This window comes from Aulonocara sp. 'chitande type north' Nkhata Bay, linkage group LG14 (genome assembly GCF_057382095.1).
Source record: "Aulonocara sp. 'chitande type north' Nkhata Bay isolate Kocher_YH1m ecotype deep benthic linkage group LG14, A_spYH_male_GT1.1, whole genome shotgun sequence".
Classification (NCBI taxonomy): Eukaryota; Metazoa; Chordata; class Actinopteri; order Cichliformes; family Cichlidae; genus Aulonocara; species Aulonocara sp. 'chitande type north' Nkhata Bay.
In genome coordinates this window covers 21,642,685-21,659,261 of record NC_141357.1, presented here as the reverse complement: position 1 = coordinate 21,659,261, position 16,577 = coordinate 21,642,685, and the positions used below count along the sequence as shown (strand labels likewise).

Below are 16,577 nucleotides of genomic sequence, written 5' to 3'. Positions count from 1 at the left end.
ATTCATTTTTTAATCTTCTTACTCTATTTATATTTATATTGTATCCTGTTCTTATTTATTTTATCATTTTACCCTGTATACATCGTATTGCGTCATATCTCCAGTGTTTCCTCGGAGGGCGCTCTCTGCACCGGGGCTGTTATTGACCGTGGCTGCTGGGTCTCTGGGGTCCTCTCAGCCTGGTTGGGGGGCTCCTTTGCCTCCCTCCGGCTGTGTGCCCAGCCCGGAGGCTGCGGTCTGTGACCGGCTCCCGGTGCAGACGGCTCTCTGTTATAATGTTTCCTCACTTGGCTCATGCGAGCCCAGCCCAATTTTTACTCTTTAAGTGTGCGCGTGTGTGGATGTGTGTGTGGGTGGGGGTGGGGGGATATATGTGTATTGAGAGTGTGGGGAGTGAGTTGGAGGGTGGGGTGGGCTGCTTTTAACTATGTAAAGCACTTTGTGCTACATTTTTTCTGTATGAAAAGTGCTTTATAAATAAAGATTGATTGATTGATTGATTTGTTGACAGCTTTAAAAGCCAGAGGTGAGTGCAACCTCAGATGACCTTCCACGGCTACTCTCCGCTTGTTCACAGAGCATTCAGTGGGCTGTAGATATTGACTTGCTGTGACTTGGCGCTGTGATGGTATCAGATGAGTGGGTATGTCTCATCTTTGCGAGTCAGAGTTAGCTGATGTTTATTCAGCTGTGTGATCCGTAGGGAAAAGGTCACTTCAAACATGTTTCAGCTTTGCATGCACGTCTGATCATTTAATTCTGATAAGATGAGACACGCAACCCACGGTTTTCTTCTATATTGGACAGCCTACAGCACATTTCCCTTTCAGCCATGTTGTACTTAATTGTATTTTTTTTGTGCCTTATTAATTTCACACTTTTCCGGGTTGGTTGCTTTTATCTCCTGCCTGCGCTTTAACTGCAGATGTAATCGATTTAACTTAAGAACCTTTGTGCTAGCCCAGTGTAATTGCAGTAATTACAAAGCCTGCTTTCAGACATCTGCTGCACACTTTATTAGGCTTTACTTTCCTGACTGTAGACTTTTGAAGGTGTCTTGCATTTCATATAAATATTTGTTGATGTAATTGAGTCGAAAGCTGATTAAGTTGTCAATATATAATTTCAAAATTGTTGCAGTTATGTAATGAATAGGCACTTGACTGATTGTTGATATATTGCTGACTTGTCAGGGTTCTAACGAGCATTGATCCAGCATAGAGTCAGTGGATCAAGCCACACAATTTCATGAAAAAAAGCCCATTAATGGTTGGACTGATAATCAAAAATAAGAGACAGAATGAGAAGCTGTGTGCAATTCTGTTTCTCTCCTTTCTGACAACACAGTAAACAGATGATGTTTGCTGCGCCTGCATAATTGCTCATCATGACAATGTGACACCTGTGCCGTTAAAGGTCACGGAGTAAGTCCATAATGTTGTTCCCAAAAAGAAAAAAATTGGAGCATGCACACAAATGTGCCACTCCTTAGTTATGATGTGTTGTGCAATGATTTATAATAACCATCTGCAGCCTTATTGTGGTGGAATTACATTATTTTTTCTGCATAAAAACGAGAAGAAAGCATCATCTATATCCAATCCCTTTATAATTGGCTTAGCTAAGCCATATACAAGACAGGAATCAGTTCCTCTGATTATAATGCGACTACACTGCAACAAATATTGCATAGAGAATGCACCTAAATCATTTTGGAGAACAACATGCTGTCTTGTCATTCTTTAGTGTTCTTGTGACAAACTGATTTAATTTTGTAGACCTACACGGTGTACGTAGCGTCTTTGGAAAGCTGCTGCAGTGACTGGTGTTCTAAGTGTCTGGCATGCCATTACAGATGCTGATTTTCATTCTTGTGCTGCATGATAGAGGATGTTATGACTTTTAGGTTTTGTGCTGCCCTTTAAAATGCCTTTGAATAGGTGAAAGAATTTAAAGCTTTTAAGATTTCAGGGTTTTAACATACAGATCCATTATTTACATTATGTAGCACTTCACCTTTTTGGAAATATTAAATACCCCACCCCTACTCTACAAGCTGCTTGGAAAAGTGTATGGAGTTATTAAGGATAATGCTGTGCCATTGGAGGTACTCAAGAATAATGGAGAAAGGTGTTCACGAAAAGTCAAATAAGCACTGGTCCTAATAAGCCTGTGCGCCGCCTTGGGAGCTGCTTTCTGTAGACTAGACTTTTTATTAAAGAAAGGGGAAAAAGTGTCTTTTTAAATTCCTCAACTCAATGGCAAAAAGGCCACCTTCACTCTCCTTCATTTGGGAAATATTTCACTTACCACTGAGAATAAATGTGTTTTATTTTGGGGGATTTTCTCTCAGTCTCACAACACAATGGCCTTTTCCATTTTCCTCAGCTGCCATCCTTGATGACCCTATGGAGTGCAGCAGAGGAGAGCGTCTGGCTATCACGCTGGCCAAAGACAGCATCAACAGGAGCAGTAACCGCTCCATCACTGGCAAGCTGGAGGTGGACATCTTTGAACTGCTGAGAGACAGCGAATATGAGATGGGGGAAACAAGTAAGTAGCACAGGAAAGAAAAGCAAGTGATTGTGTGTGTTTGTTGGCTAACGTGTTTATTCATTCAGAGAAAAAGAGCCTCTCTTGCTCCTTCTGCAAGTAGTTGCTCATAACATATTTTAATAGATGTTCTATTTTTTTATATGGTTGCTCGCTTTTTTAGAGATGACCTTGAAAAGTTTTTCCGATTATGATGTCACCGCGGGCCCATCACCATTTATGCTCCCTGTAATCCTGCATTCTAGTCCTGAACAATAGGCTCAGAAAATAAACCTCCACCATCAACGCTGTGATACAAGCATCAGTTGAAAAAGGAATCAACAAATTCACTGAGATTTAATTAATTTTTTTCTCCAGAAAGTCTCATCTTTTCAAGCTGTTCCAAGATCTCTTTCTTAAAGATCTTGGGATTTCTGAGAAGTGGCAATAAAGATTGGCACAATCATACATTTACGTCTACGCATCGGCCATTAGCCCCAAGTTATAAAAATGGAAATGTGCACGAAAAGACAGAACACGTCACGTTTGGCCTAAACCACCAGGTGCAGTGGACATTCTAATCCAGGTGTTGTTGAACTTTTATTAAGTAGGCCAGACCATCATGGGATTCCCACTAATTTGTTACCTAGATGTGACAAATGCATCACTGAGAGTGACCCTATTAACACAAGCCAGAGTAGCTATTTGCTATCAGCGGTATCAGCACTTACCCACAGCATTTTTGTACTGTCTGGTGACTTGTTGCATCACACCTCAATGTTTATTGGTTTGTTTGTTTTTAAATTTTTAATTTAAACACCCCAAATCAATACAGCGCAGTGTGTCTCTGCAAAAAGTGCAGCCATTGATTTTCAATATGACACATTCCTACTTTCCCAAATGCAAGAGCTTCAGTGGTGCCTGCCTAATACATGGAAACAGCACTTCAGTTACCACAGCCACAACAAACTGTTTTACTTTCTCTGCCCGGGCTAAGACAAACCTCACAGTGTGGTTCCTTTAGTGTGCTTGCGTGCGTGCATGTGTCCCCGTGTGTTTGTGTTTGTGCGTGTGGGTATATGTAAAGCAAAGTGTGTAGCTGTGCACAAGCTGGATTTTGTGTATACTGTGCAAATGTTTAGTGTGTGAAAGTGTGAGTGTGTAATTAGAGCCAGGATTTGGATTAGGGACGGATCAGCGGCCACGGATAGATGAAAATATCACAGAGTGAGAATTACCTGGGAAGAAAAGTCAGATCCCACCATCAATGAGTCCTTTCCTGGCTGTTCAGTATGGACATAGACTGCTTGCTGCATAACATCCGCATACTGTAAGATTCTATCATGCACAGATTTTCTGTTCTATATAATAATGTGTGACATCTATATGACAACCTTTATTCTTGAACACATCCTGAATTTACTCTCTTTAAGTAGTCTTCAGGAAAGCTCTCTAGGTTTCTTGAAGTCATTTAAAGCTCTTCTTTAAATGTTGAGGCCTTTTATTCTGTTCTCTGTCAAGATGACCCCACACTGCTTCAATAAAGTTAAGGTTCAGCCTCTATGGAGGCCAATCCATGAATGATGGTGCTTCATTGTTTGGGATCATTGTCATGCTGAAAAAGGTGGCATTGATTTGTGAATTCAAATCTGAAGGTATTTTTCCGCTATCATGATTTTATCAATTTTAACATGATCCCCAACACCTCTGGCCAAAATGCAGCTCTTTACCATGACAGAGCCTCCATCATGTTTTACAGCCACCTCCAACAGGTTTTCTGGGGGAACACCGAGGCGCTCCCGGGCCAGCCAAGAGATATAATCTCTCCAGCGTGTCCTGGGTCTGCCCCAGGGCCTCCTCCCAGGGGGACATTCTCAGAACACCTCACCTAGAGGCGCCTAGGAGGCATCCTTGTCAGATGCCTGAACCACCTTAACTGGCTCCTGTGGAGGAGCAGCGGCTCTACTCTGACCCCATCCCAGGTGGCTGAACTCCTCACCCTATCTCTCAGGGAGAGGCCAGCCACCCATCAGAGAAAGCTCATTTCTGCCACTTGTATCCGCAGTCTCGTTCTTTCGGTAACTACCTAAAGTTCGTGTACATCCGCTTTGTGTAGGGACGTGGGGTGGGGAAATAGTAAACCAGTAAATCAAGAGCTTTGCTTTTACGCTCCGCTCTTTCGTCACCACGATGGACTGATACAGCGTCCGCATCGCTGCAGCACCAATCCATTAGTCGATCTCCCGCTCCCAACTTTCCTCACTTGTGAACAAGACTGCGAGATATTTAAACTCTTCCACTTGGGGCAGTATTTCTTAGCTGACCCGGAGTGCGTATTACACCCTTTTCTGGCTGAGGGCCATGGCCTCAGACTCGGAGGTGCTGATTCTCATTCCCGCCGCTTCACACTCAGCTGTATACCGCTCCAGTGTGAGCTGAAGGCCATCACCCGATAAACCAAAAATTTCAGCCGAAGAGCCCTATCTCCTGAGTCTTAACTGGATTTTTTCCCTATTTCTTAAGGACAAGAGTTTACTACCTTGTATTGATTAGTGAAAAACAATGTTAAATAGTGATAATGGCCTAAAGATGATCTTATGATCTGAACCACAAAGGAACTCGAGGGACTTGCATAATTATGGAAATCTTGTGAAGTATTTCTGGAGATGTATATAGATGTTTATGTAAATAGTTATTATCAAGGAGAAAAAGAACGCTTGTGTTTATGGCAGTTATGGTCACACAGGTTTTAAGGCTGTCAGAGACAACAGTTTCTGTTGGTGTTTAGCTTTTCTTCCAGATAAGGTGAATCCAATTTTTTCACTTTCACCCTCAGAAAAAAAGAGTGTGGCACATTCTTCCTTGTTGAATAAGAATAGTCCCACTGGCTTTGAGACTTGTGAAGATGAAAATCTTCATAGCAGAGGTCCCCAGTGTCATCGACTGAGTCAGACTGCCATCAGAAAGGGGCTGTGCTGAGTTTGACTTCTTGTGAACAAATAAAGCAGGGGTGGGTAATTAATTTCCCCCAAAGGCCACATGACAAACTGGGACCGTTGTATAAATAAAATGAATACCAAGCAGAACCGAGTGCAGCTTCATATTAATTTGATCACTTAATAATCTTTTTGTTGCGGTCCTTCACAACAGTCCAAGTTTCTCATGAGGCCTTTGAGGAAAATTAATTGTGGTAATGAATGTGGAAAGGAACAGACTGTGGTAGTCAGTGACTACCTGAACTCCAGCGCTGTACTTTCATTGGACTTTGTCTGCACCTACATTTTCAATTATGGCTTGTTGTAGCATCTTGTTGGTTTTTTTGACTCCCTGAATGTGGGATACTCAGATCCTCTAGCTGATCCCATGTACCCCACACTGCCAGTATTTACTCACCTATCCAAATCATTGGCGTTGCATTCAGGTGTTCCAGTCACGTCTATGGCCACAGGTGTATAAAATCAAGCACCAAGGCATGCAGACTGCTTCTATATTTGTGAGAGAACGAGTCGCTCTCAGCAGCTCAGTGAATCCCAAGCATGGTACCGTAATAGGATGTCACCTGTGCAACAAGTCCAGTCAGAAATTTCCTGACTACTAAATATTCCACAGTCAGCTGTTAGTGGTATTATAACAAAGTGGAAGTGACTGCAAACAACCGCAACTCTGCCATTAAAGGGTAGGCAATGTAAAATCACAGAGCGGCAGATGCTGAGGCGCATAGTGTTCTTAGCTCGAGAACAGTGTGTAAATTGATTTTTCAGGAGTTGTGCTCGGCCCTTATTTCCAGTGAAAGGAACTCTTAACGCTTCAGTATACTGAGACATTTTGGACAATTTCATGCCCCCAACTTTGCAAGAACAGGTTGGGGATGACCCCTTCCTGTTTCAACATGACTGCACACCAGTGTATGACGCAAGGCCCATAAAGACGTGGATGAGTGAGTTTGGTGTGGAAGAACTTGAGTGGCCTGCACAGAGTTCTGACCTCAACCGGGCAGAACGCCTTTGGGATGAATTAGAGAGTAGACTGCAAGCCAGGCCTTCTCATCCAACATCATTCTTTGACATCACAGACACTCTTCTGTAAGAATGGTCATAAATTCCCATAAACACACTCCTAAACCTCGTGATTAAGAATGGGATGTCACTCAGGTCTATATGCATGTGAAGGCAGACGAGCGAATACTAGTGGCAATATATTGTACCTCATTAGTTATCCATCAACTTTTAATAGCAGTAAAAGCACAACTGAAGAGTAGTGTGCTAATTCTGCTGCGTGATAGCCTATAAATGCTGTTTGATTTGGGCCATGAGTAACATTTTGGGTTTGTTTTTTTTAAAGCAGATTTCACTCTATTGACCTTTTCATCCAGAGCTACATCCATTTTTAGGAATTAACCTATGTAAAGTGCTTTTACATATACTTACATAAACCTATATAATTGTTTAGTTTAAGCAATGTTTTTGGATCCTTCTAATTTAGACCTAATATAGTAAAAGAACTGAATCCCACACAGTGTTTTTTTTTCCAAAAAAAAGGAGTGTAACTGTCCAAATACTTTCAATATGGCTCACATATTTACACACAGAAAAAGCTCGCCGTGCACAAAGAGAGCAAATGAAAGTGTCACCGGGGCCGGGAGCATTCTGGCTTGCAGTCAAATCATTCAGCTTTATAATTCAGTGAAGCCATTACAGACAGGTGCAAACAAAAGTGTGGGCATGGATGCGTTAGTGTGTGCGTGTGCACTGTATACATGTGTGTTGTTTTTTTTCATGTAAGATGGCAGTGTATTCATGTCTTACAAGCCCCATGGGTGACTAGCGGATTACTTATTAATCATTCGATTCACTGCCTCTCGATGCACCGCACGGGCCTGGAAATGTTTCCCCTTTGCCTATTTTACACTGGTGGCTGGTTAATGCTCAGCAATTCCCCAATAACAGCCACCAAATTACCAACACCCACACTCACACACTTGGTGCACACATGCTCACACAATAATAGTGCTTCAGTATGTGTGTCTTCTTTACACCCTGGACTGCAGTGTGTTAATTACAAGCCAGGGATTATAAACACATAAGAAACGGCATTCTTTCCCAGTTTGGGAGATTAAAGCATATGGCCTGTGCACATGGCAAAGGAAAGAAAGTCACTTTTACTGAAATGTTTCTGTTTACAGATATGTCTTAAAGCCCAAAGGTACCGCTGTTAAATCAATCCTTGTAAATGTTGTATTTGAAAAGCACGATGAGATGTGTGTGTGTGTGTGTGTGTGTGTGTGTGTGTGTGGGGGGGGGGGGGGGGGGGGGATATTATTGCATTCATGTGCAAATTATCAAATACCAGATTTTTTATTTTCACCCTCCAGATATTGCTGCTTGTCACATTTCCCAACGTCTGCTTTTCACCGACTCCCACTCTGTTTATCCGTCATTGTCTTCTTTCTTTTTTGCTGCATATCTTTCCGTCTTTATACTTGAGAGTTGATCATATTAATATCCCCAACAAGTAAAACATCCAAAGGCAGATAGAGTGTAGCATCTGCCCTTGTGCATATTTCCCTTACACTTGTAGTTTCTGGTTCCCTTGAGACAGGAGAAATGCTGGTGCAGGCTGCTATCTGTTCAGAGGTTGAGGCAGTGATCATATGGATCCATTAACATTAGCCTGAAAAAAAAGCCTGATCTAACACCAACTGCCTTACTTTACTTTAATTATCTCTGTTACCTCTAATTGCCCCTGCTTATATCTCTGTACTCCTCCTCTATTTTTTTTTCCAGTGTGCCAGATCATGTCCAAAGGGGTGGTGGCAGTCCTTGGTCCATCTGCCAGTCCAGCTTCCAACTCAATCATCAGCAATATATGTGGAGAGAAGGAGGTAAGTTCCAACCAACTGGCCCGGGGCTGGTGGCGTGCGATTCAGCCACACAGAAAAAAAGGGGCAGATTTAGCTGCACAAATATTATATTTGCACAGAAAGTTTTCCTTTCATGAAGGAAAATTGCTTATTGTGTGGTGACTCATCTGGAATGCCAGAAGGTCCTTATCATTACAAACTAGAATTTATAATTTTCTGGAATAAATCAAAAATTACCAATGATCTCCAACTGAAAGTCATAACACACTGCATAAACCATTCGAAAGTCAAGCAGGGCTTTAATAAGGCTGTACATAAGTGCTGTTGTGCATAAGTGTTTTAGCTTCATTCACATTTGCAGTCATTTGTCATATGTCTACCGCCTTCAGACTGCAAATGTTATTTAAATAATAAATTCACCCCACCAGTCAAAACTCAGCAAGATAGCTTGCAAATGTGAAATTTCCCTTGTGGATCTCATGAGACACCTTTTTAAATTTCCACAGTGGTCGCACCTTTTATCCAACTGTCACTGACTTATTTCTGCCAGATTAAAGTTTGGATTGTTCATATTGACATAAAGGAGATGGACTGTGTTAATAAATGTGCACATTGTTATTAGATCACCCACAGAACTTTCCCCTCCTATTCTTCTGTTTTTTTTCTGTTTGCAGCCTCACACTAGTCTGTCCTACTTAGTAAATCTGGCCCAAAGAGTTTGAAACGTTGACGCTCGTTAGTGGCTATGTGGGTTTAGCAGGAGACTTACGGGGAAAGGGTTCCCAGTTGTTCGTAAAAATGATGAAATTCTACCGTGTCATTTTTCTCCATTGCTATACAGCTCAAGTCAAAATATCACTGGACATTTTTTCCCTTTCAGTTATATTGTATTAATATTTTTAAAAGAATTGCAGTAATGATAAAATATCCAAATACAAAGAAAACAAAGAGCAAATAGTTCAAATATTGTTCCCAAACTCGTTAAACCATTTTTTGTATATACTCGCTAGCTGCTCTCTTAGGTACACCAACTTGGACCTCCTTTTGCCTTCAGAACTGTTTTAATTTTTCATGCCGTAGATTCAAGAAGGTGCTGAAATCACTCCTTAGAGATTTTGGTCCATTTTGATGTGACAGGACTGTCTTCTGTGGTCTTCTGCTGCTTTAGATAATCTGCTTCAAGATTTGACATGTTGTGGAGTCAAAGATGCTCTTCTGCATACCTTGCAGAAGGTATGCTCAAAGCATTCTGGCACCTCTGGCATGACCAAGATACCCAGGGAACTGTCTCTTGCTGGATGTTTTGTCTTTTTGGACAATTCTCTGTAAATCCTCAGACGGCCATGTGGCAATTTCCAAAAAAATTTGAAACCGCCCTTCTAGTACCAGTGACTTCATGCCATGTTCAAAATGATCTAAATCACCTTTCATGTGTTATTTTTTTCTAGTATATGATGTGACATGATTCATCTTTTTCTATGAGTATTTTCTAGTCAATGTGCTTTATTATTTTTCATTTTTGTTTTTTGTTTGCCCCCCCCAAACACTTCTGATAGCTTTTTAGGATTTAAAACCTGAGGTTCAGTCATGTTTGTTCACATTGATGACAACTGTGTTCTTTTGGCTACAAACCAAGCAGAAATGGTTTTGGGGTATTTGGAACTTCATTTGACATAATTTTCTCACATGTCTCTGTAACTGCCTTCCAAAATGTTTTAATTTTTTTGCCAAACACTGTGAAGCAGTGATCATTTAGCCTTTATACTGCTGCATATACTCGTGTATGGCATACCAAAACGAGCATGGCCTTCAGTCTCACAGTAGCAGAATTGGAGGAGGGGGGGGGCTTCTAAATGTGCTGCCTTTTTCTCTGAAAAACCTACAGAAGGACATGAAATTGTCAGAGCTTCTTACTATTACACGATTTTGAAAGATCAAAGTAGTTTTAATGACTTCTTGTGACTAATTAAAGCAGGGGTGGACAAGTGTGTGGGCAACTTTTTGGGGCCACATGACTGCTTATGTTTAAAGTTGTTATACTGTCTCCTGCACTCTTGAGCATGTCAGATTTTTCTCAGTGTGACTCAACTGGAAATATACAGTATGGTAAATTATTTTATCAGAATAATTAGAAACTAAAACAACTATGCAGTTTTATACAAAGTCTGGTTTGGTTTCTTCTGTGTCTCATTTATTGAAAGCAACAACCGGCCATCCATCAATTCCTTAAAATGAGGATATTTAGCAGATGTTTTTTATTATACTGGTCTGATTTAAAAATGTATAATTTCTTATCTGAGCACACTTTAAACATGACTGATTGGATTTTGTACAGAGCTTGACTGCAACCAAACAGATCCCAGTTGGATGCTAATTGGCTCGTCTGAACTCTGACATGGTTTGTTTTGCTGCCTGATGTCAAGAGACAGCGCTCCTCTAAATGAGACAAAACTATAAACTAGATAAAAATCTATTATAAATAAGATATGTGCGTTCGGAAAAATTCATCTGTGACAGCCCTGATGTGGTGCGGTAAATTTGATGTTTTTTTTAATACATTTTGCTGAATAAATTAGTAAATTCTGAAACGGCTTGATTATTAACTACAGTTTTTAAAAACATGTCAACCATCGTTCATTTTATCCATTCAGTGTGTTTTACTGTGCTCTTCCATAATTAGATTGTGTCTGCAGTGAAGCCGCCTATTTAACTGCAGGAATCTGATCAGTAGAACGACTAAAACACACTCTATTGCCATACTAGCTCCAATAAAGTCCTCTGGTACAGTGCAGCTTGTCTTTCTAATGAGATATCAGTCTATTATAGCCACAGACAGACCAGGACTCCCTGCGGTTAAAAATCTCTGGCGGCACTGACTGGCAGTACAGAGAGCTTTGAAACACTGACTATGATAATACCACCGTATGAATATTAAAGACTCCATGAAGAGAAAATGCACATTTTGAATTGTTAACCGATAAACGCAGTATAGAAATAAAATACTCTTAGGAGTTGATACCATCCGCATAGATGTGCAGTTTTCCTACACTGGCTCAAATTCCATCTTTATTGATGTCTTCTCTTTGTGATCTGGGTTGCACAATCGGCTGGATTACCAGAATACTTTGTAGCTCAGCCAATCGTGCCTGTTTGTCACAGAGACTGACAGGATTAGAAGATCTGCTGTTGTCATATTAATTTAATCCTCATGTAACACTTAATTAAGCAGTCATTTTAATCGGGCCTCAGCCAGTAGCATACAGCTCGGCCAGCTCAGATACCATTTCTTCAGACTGAATAGCTTTAGCATTTAGACGGCTGATAATTCAGTCATCAGTAAAAAGGGACAAATATATAATGTGGTCTCCCACATCGCGTGACAGCTTCATAGAAACATTCGCACTGGGCTTGTGCTGTGCTAGTTTGGTGTCCATCACCAACTGTTCTTTAAATTTAACACTCCTACATCCACTATCAGTCTTGACAACTGTCTCCTCCGAACAGGACCTTTTCTGTGATTTTCCGGGGGCACGGCAATGTGTGAGAGCAGCTTTTCTGTTCTAATCTTTGAGACTCTGTCATTTTACTTGTGTTTCTTAATTTATTAAAGCCTATATTTAGGGGTTTTTTGCACTGATATTCTTTAACCCTCTCAAGGCAGGCGTTATAGATTTGCAACAAGTAAAAGCTAACAACCTGATTACCCCACATACATAGTTTTTTTTCTACTCAGAAGTACCACTGCAGGTATTCTTTTGTGGATTAGCAACAAAAACTTAATTTGAGCCTGAGAGGGTTAATATCGAACAAAAATGTTACTGCAAAAATGCAACTGACTGCCGTGACGTAAAACTCTTGGTTATTTTTAGTTATGATTCCCTTTTTATCTGAGAAGCATAATGTTTACATTTGGATTGATGGCAACACATAAAACAAGCAAGTGTTGCAACAGAGTCGTTTCCCCCTTCGACTACTGATAAACAACAACAAGATCCTTTAAGCAAAGGGAGCAAAACTGCACTATATAAAAATGCCATTACTAGTTTAAGTCCTGCATAAAATTACATAAATTCTATTAGCACATGACCTAAAGGTACCTAAAGTACCCATAATTTAGGGCATTGGCCCCACTGAGAGACGTATTTTGTTTATACTCTACAATATATCACTGGATTACTGCATAAATACCTAAGTAGCGTTTTACTGCTGTAGATGGTAAAGGTGGAGCTTTTTGTGCACTGTTGGTCGGTGAACCTTATATAAGTACATGTTTCAGTAGCGGAATACACAGTATCTGAGTCACTGCCTTTTACATTTGATTGTTACACTTGTGATTAATGTCATGTGCTCGGCGCTGGCATTTTATTTTATTGTCCATTATGGATAAGAACACTGACTCCCTGCTTTGTGTCTACGGGAGGCTAAGAAAAGATCACAACATCCCCGTATATGGGAAATGTGTCGAGATGACGTAAAGCGGAATTATCCTTTAACTCATTGACCCTCACCTGGATGTTATCAAGAGCTAGGAGTGTTCAGATTTGTATTCAAATCAAACACTACACCATCTGATTTTGCTGATTAAGTCCTTCATCTCAGGCTTAAGGTGTGCAAATCGGCCTAGTCAGCTGCTGGTGTGTGTGTTATCTGTCTTGCAGAGAGGTCACCTTTCTCATTCTGATGGGAATGCTTGTTGATGGCATTCACCAGCTTGGCCTTAAAAAAACAGTAAGCATACCAATAAGTGCCCACATTAATCTTGGTATTGAGACAATGGATATCCTGTAACACAAAATGTTCACAAAATGAAGATCAAATTCAATCATCTATTAAATCTCCCATCTGTGTAGTAGTTGAGAAGGATTCATGCCCTAAAGAAACAATGAGATTTTTTATCAAAGCAGGTATTGATAATTTATTGGCACCTTCAGTTAGAAAATGATTGACTTAAGGCAAAATATGATAGGTTAGAATATGGTCAACCTTTGCAATGATCATAAATGGACCCCTGGTAAGAAGGGCTGTGCATGAAGAGGCTGAAGTCCAAGTTAAAACTTCATTATTTCACACCAACTAGGTGTTTTCCTGAGTATGGTACGGCTATAAGTCAGGCTCATCCAATAGCGCGGCAGAGTAAACAGCAATTCTTCGTGAAATAATGTAAACCCTTATTCTGTGCTTGAAAGGCAAATAGTCTGCTGCACGCCTCTGCGGACCGCTCAGGGGGACAGGAGTAAATTAGATGCCAGAGAATAAAACTAAAGGGTGTCCAGGTCCAGGTGCAGTACGATCAAGGGCTTTGTGAGCAAAACACATATACATTTTTGCACCAAAGGCATTTCATGAGGAAGCCGTTGGTATTTCATAAAAATAAAAGGTTCTTGATCAGACAGATTCAAAATAAGAAATAACTGAAAAATAGCACACAAAAAAGTAATAATGGAAGCTGTATTTGCTAGAGCAGAGGTGTGTGCGTGTCTGTGTGGTGTGTGTGTGTGTGGCGTGTAGCACTCTGCACACCAGGTTCTGACCACCTAATCCCTCACTGTGAGCGCAGAGCCACAGATGCTGTTGCTGCCCCAGCTCGTGGTTTCCTTGGACACTGACAGCAATATTGTGGCTGACAGACCCCACTAGGTGATCAGCACATCGTTTACCAGTCTCTATCAATCACTCCCTGAGTTCCACTGCTGTTGGCCACTTTTACCGAGGAGAGAGGCAGGGGAGTGGGACTGAGCCATCTGGGTTTCATACTAATGGTGACTAATATAAAAGGAGCCACTGCAGAGAAGTGATTGACTGTGTGCAGGTTGAGCGCTTCTTATCATCTGAGACAATGTAACAAGCAAACCTTGGGACCGGGACTTAAAAACAGGGCAGACTAATGTTGCGTGTGTTAGAAGCCTCCTGTTGCTTTGCAGGTATTTAAGCTCGACTATGCAGTGAGGAGCTCGTATTACTACGATGCTTCCTTTTGAATCTCAAAGATAAGAAATCAGACTTGTATTCATAGTTTATAAATGGTCACTTAGAAGAACTACATTTAGGTTCCAGGAGTTCTAATCCCCCTATCAGAAATCCCAGAGGCTCTATTTTCAATGCCCGTGTTGTACTTTAATTTATTTTCATAGTAAGGCTTGGATAGGTCATTTAGCTATTGGCCATAATAAGATTTTAAAGTAATTGAGCAAATGTCAATGAATACATTTGTACATGCCTCCTATTTTATCTGAATCCTTTTCCATGCCACTGATGATCTCATGCCCTGTTTTTATCCCTTGCCTACTTTCCTCGACTGCAAAGGATGAAACGTGCTGCATCCCTGTGTCTGCTGGAGTGAGGAAACATAATACTCTATGACTTCAACATGTGTCAGGCATTTTCATGAATATTAATGATATGTCTGATGTCCAGGGGTTGCTTTAGGCTTGAAAAGCCATCTGCTTGTAGGAGTACAGAGAGATTATCCAGCTGCATTTCCGCAGGGTGGTGCTCAGGTTGGATTTAGAGGTGAACCTGAGGTCTGCTGGGCAAACAAAGGCCATCCTGGCAATATTGAGGGATTTGCGCTTTTATCCACACATAGACACACACAATAACTCAAGTATTCTCTGAGAAAACTATTATTTAAATACTCTGAAAATTGCTCGCAACTTGAATGTCACCTAACCGAAGTGCTAGATTAGCGGTGCTTTTAAGGTGTCTTTATCCCTCCCTTGCTGTGTTGCAGAAGCTCTTCCCTTCTCATGTTGTGCCTCTCCCTCGTCCCTGTCTCCTGTGATACAGTGTTTTGGTGCATTGGGAGTGCTTTTGTTGAAAAACTCATTCGGCACCAGAAAAAAAAAAGAATCTGTACCTCTCTCTTCTGAGCGTGACTTTATTTGGAAGATAGTTTGGAGTCAAAACATGTTTCTCAAGATTACTTTATTAGTAGGCAAATGAAATCCGTAGGATTCTTCCACATGGCCAGACAGAAGCAATTGCTGAACAGGAACATCAGACAAAGCTGAGGCACAGTTGATTGCTTGCATATGGTTATTGAACAGTTGAAAACCTACTTTCAAAGAAGCAGAGTTTTCAGGTTGAGTGCTTCATTTGTGTCATTTATTATGTACTATTCCTTAAAAGAACCCACTCACGCTCACTTTGAATATTTGAAACAGATCTCAGAGTGTTTACGTTTGTCCACTCACATGTGCAGATACTGAATCTGAGGTGTTTGTGTTTAGTGTTGAGTTTTCCTAACTGATTTAAATGGGTGAGTTATCCTGCAGCTCTGTGCTACACGCGGTGCAGAATTGCTTTTTGTCACTTGATAAGCCCACTAGCCAATCCGGAAAATCCTCTCTGGCCAGAGACCATTTACACGATAGCTGTCTTTTCTTTGGATGCTTTCGAACGTCTCCCTTCCAGATGTTTCACCACAGTTGGTCATACCAGAGCCAGAATACTGCCGCTCATGTTCAAGTACAACAAAACATGTGGTCAGCTTATCTTTCACACAAGTACACACTAGTTACTGTCTTACACACCGTCGTGCCCTGTGCCAGTATATAAACTTAAAATTAGGTGAAAACAACTTCAGATGAATTACACTACATGACAGATTACCGGTACATAGTTTTATATTTATTTAACTAAAATTAAGCCAAAATACAGAAGCAATGAATGGAAAACGAAGCACATCGTTACTGTTTCCACAGAAAAAACAAGGTAAGTAACAGCCAGGTGCTGATAATGGAATCCAATTTATTAATTGTTCATCAGCATGTCTGAGCACCTCTATAAAAGCAGACGTTTTGGCAGGTTGCTGGTCTGGAGCATTCGGGTGTGTGTTGACACAATGCCAAGGAAGAAAGACACCAGGAATGGTTAACTGGGAATGGTTATAAGGCCATTTTCAAACAATGTATCCATAATTCCTGAGTGTGAACGATTTGTCACAAATGGAGAATGTCAATGGAAAATTGTACTTAGTAGTCAGTATAAGCTTTTAATGATATAAGTTTACATGTGATAGAATACTGCATGATGACCTTTTCCTTGCTTAGAATTGATTGTTCTTTATAAAACGTGTTCTGATATTTTTATCTGAATCTTCCCACAGCGATAGTAAGAAGATGAACAAGCAGTTCTGACCTCGCACACACACACACACAATCACATGCTCACGTATCAACATTCC

At 40.8% G+C, this 16,577-nt stretch overlaps 1 protein-coding gene across 1 annotated transcript in view; it reads left to right on the top strand.

Moving 5' to 3' along the window:
• Positions 1-16,577, top strand: part of grik4 (glutamate receptor, ionotropic, kainate 4) — a 362,254-nt gene that overhangs the window by 218,553 nt on the left and 127,124 nt on the right. The window contains exons 4-5 of the mRNA XM_086261523.1: positions 2,389-2,553; positions 8,316-8,413. Coding sequence (XP_086117649.1) covers positions 2,389-2,553; positions 8,316-8,413 — 263 coding nt within the window. The remainder of the gene's footprint in view (positions 1-2,388; positions 2,554-8,315; positions 8,414-16,577) is intronic.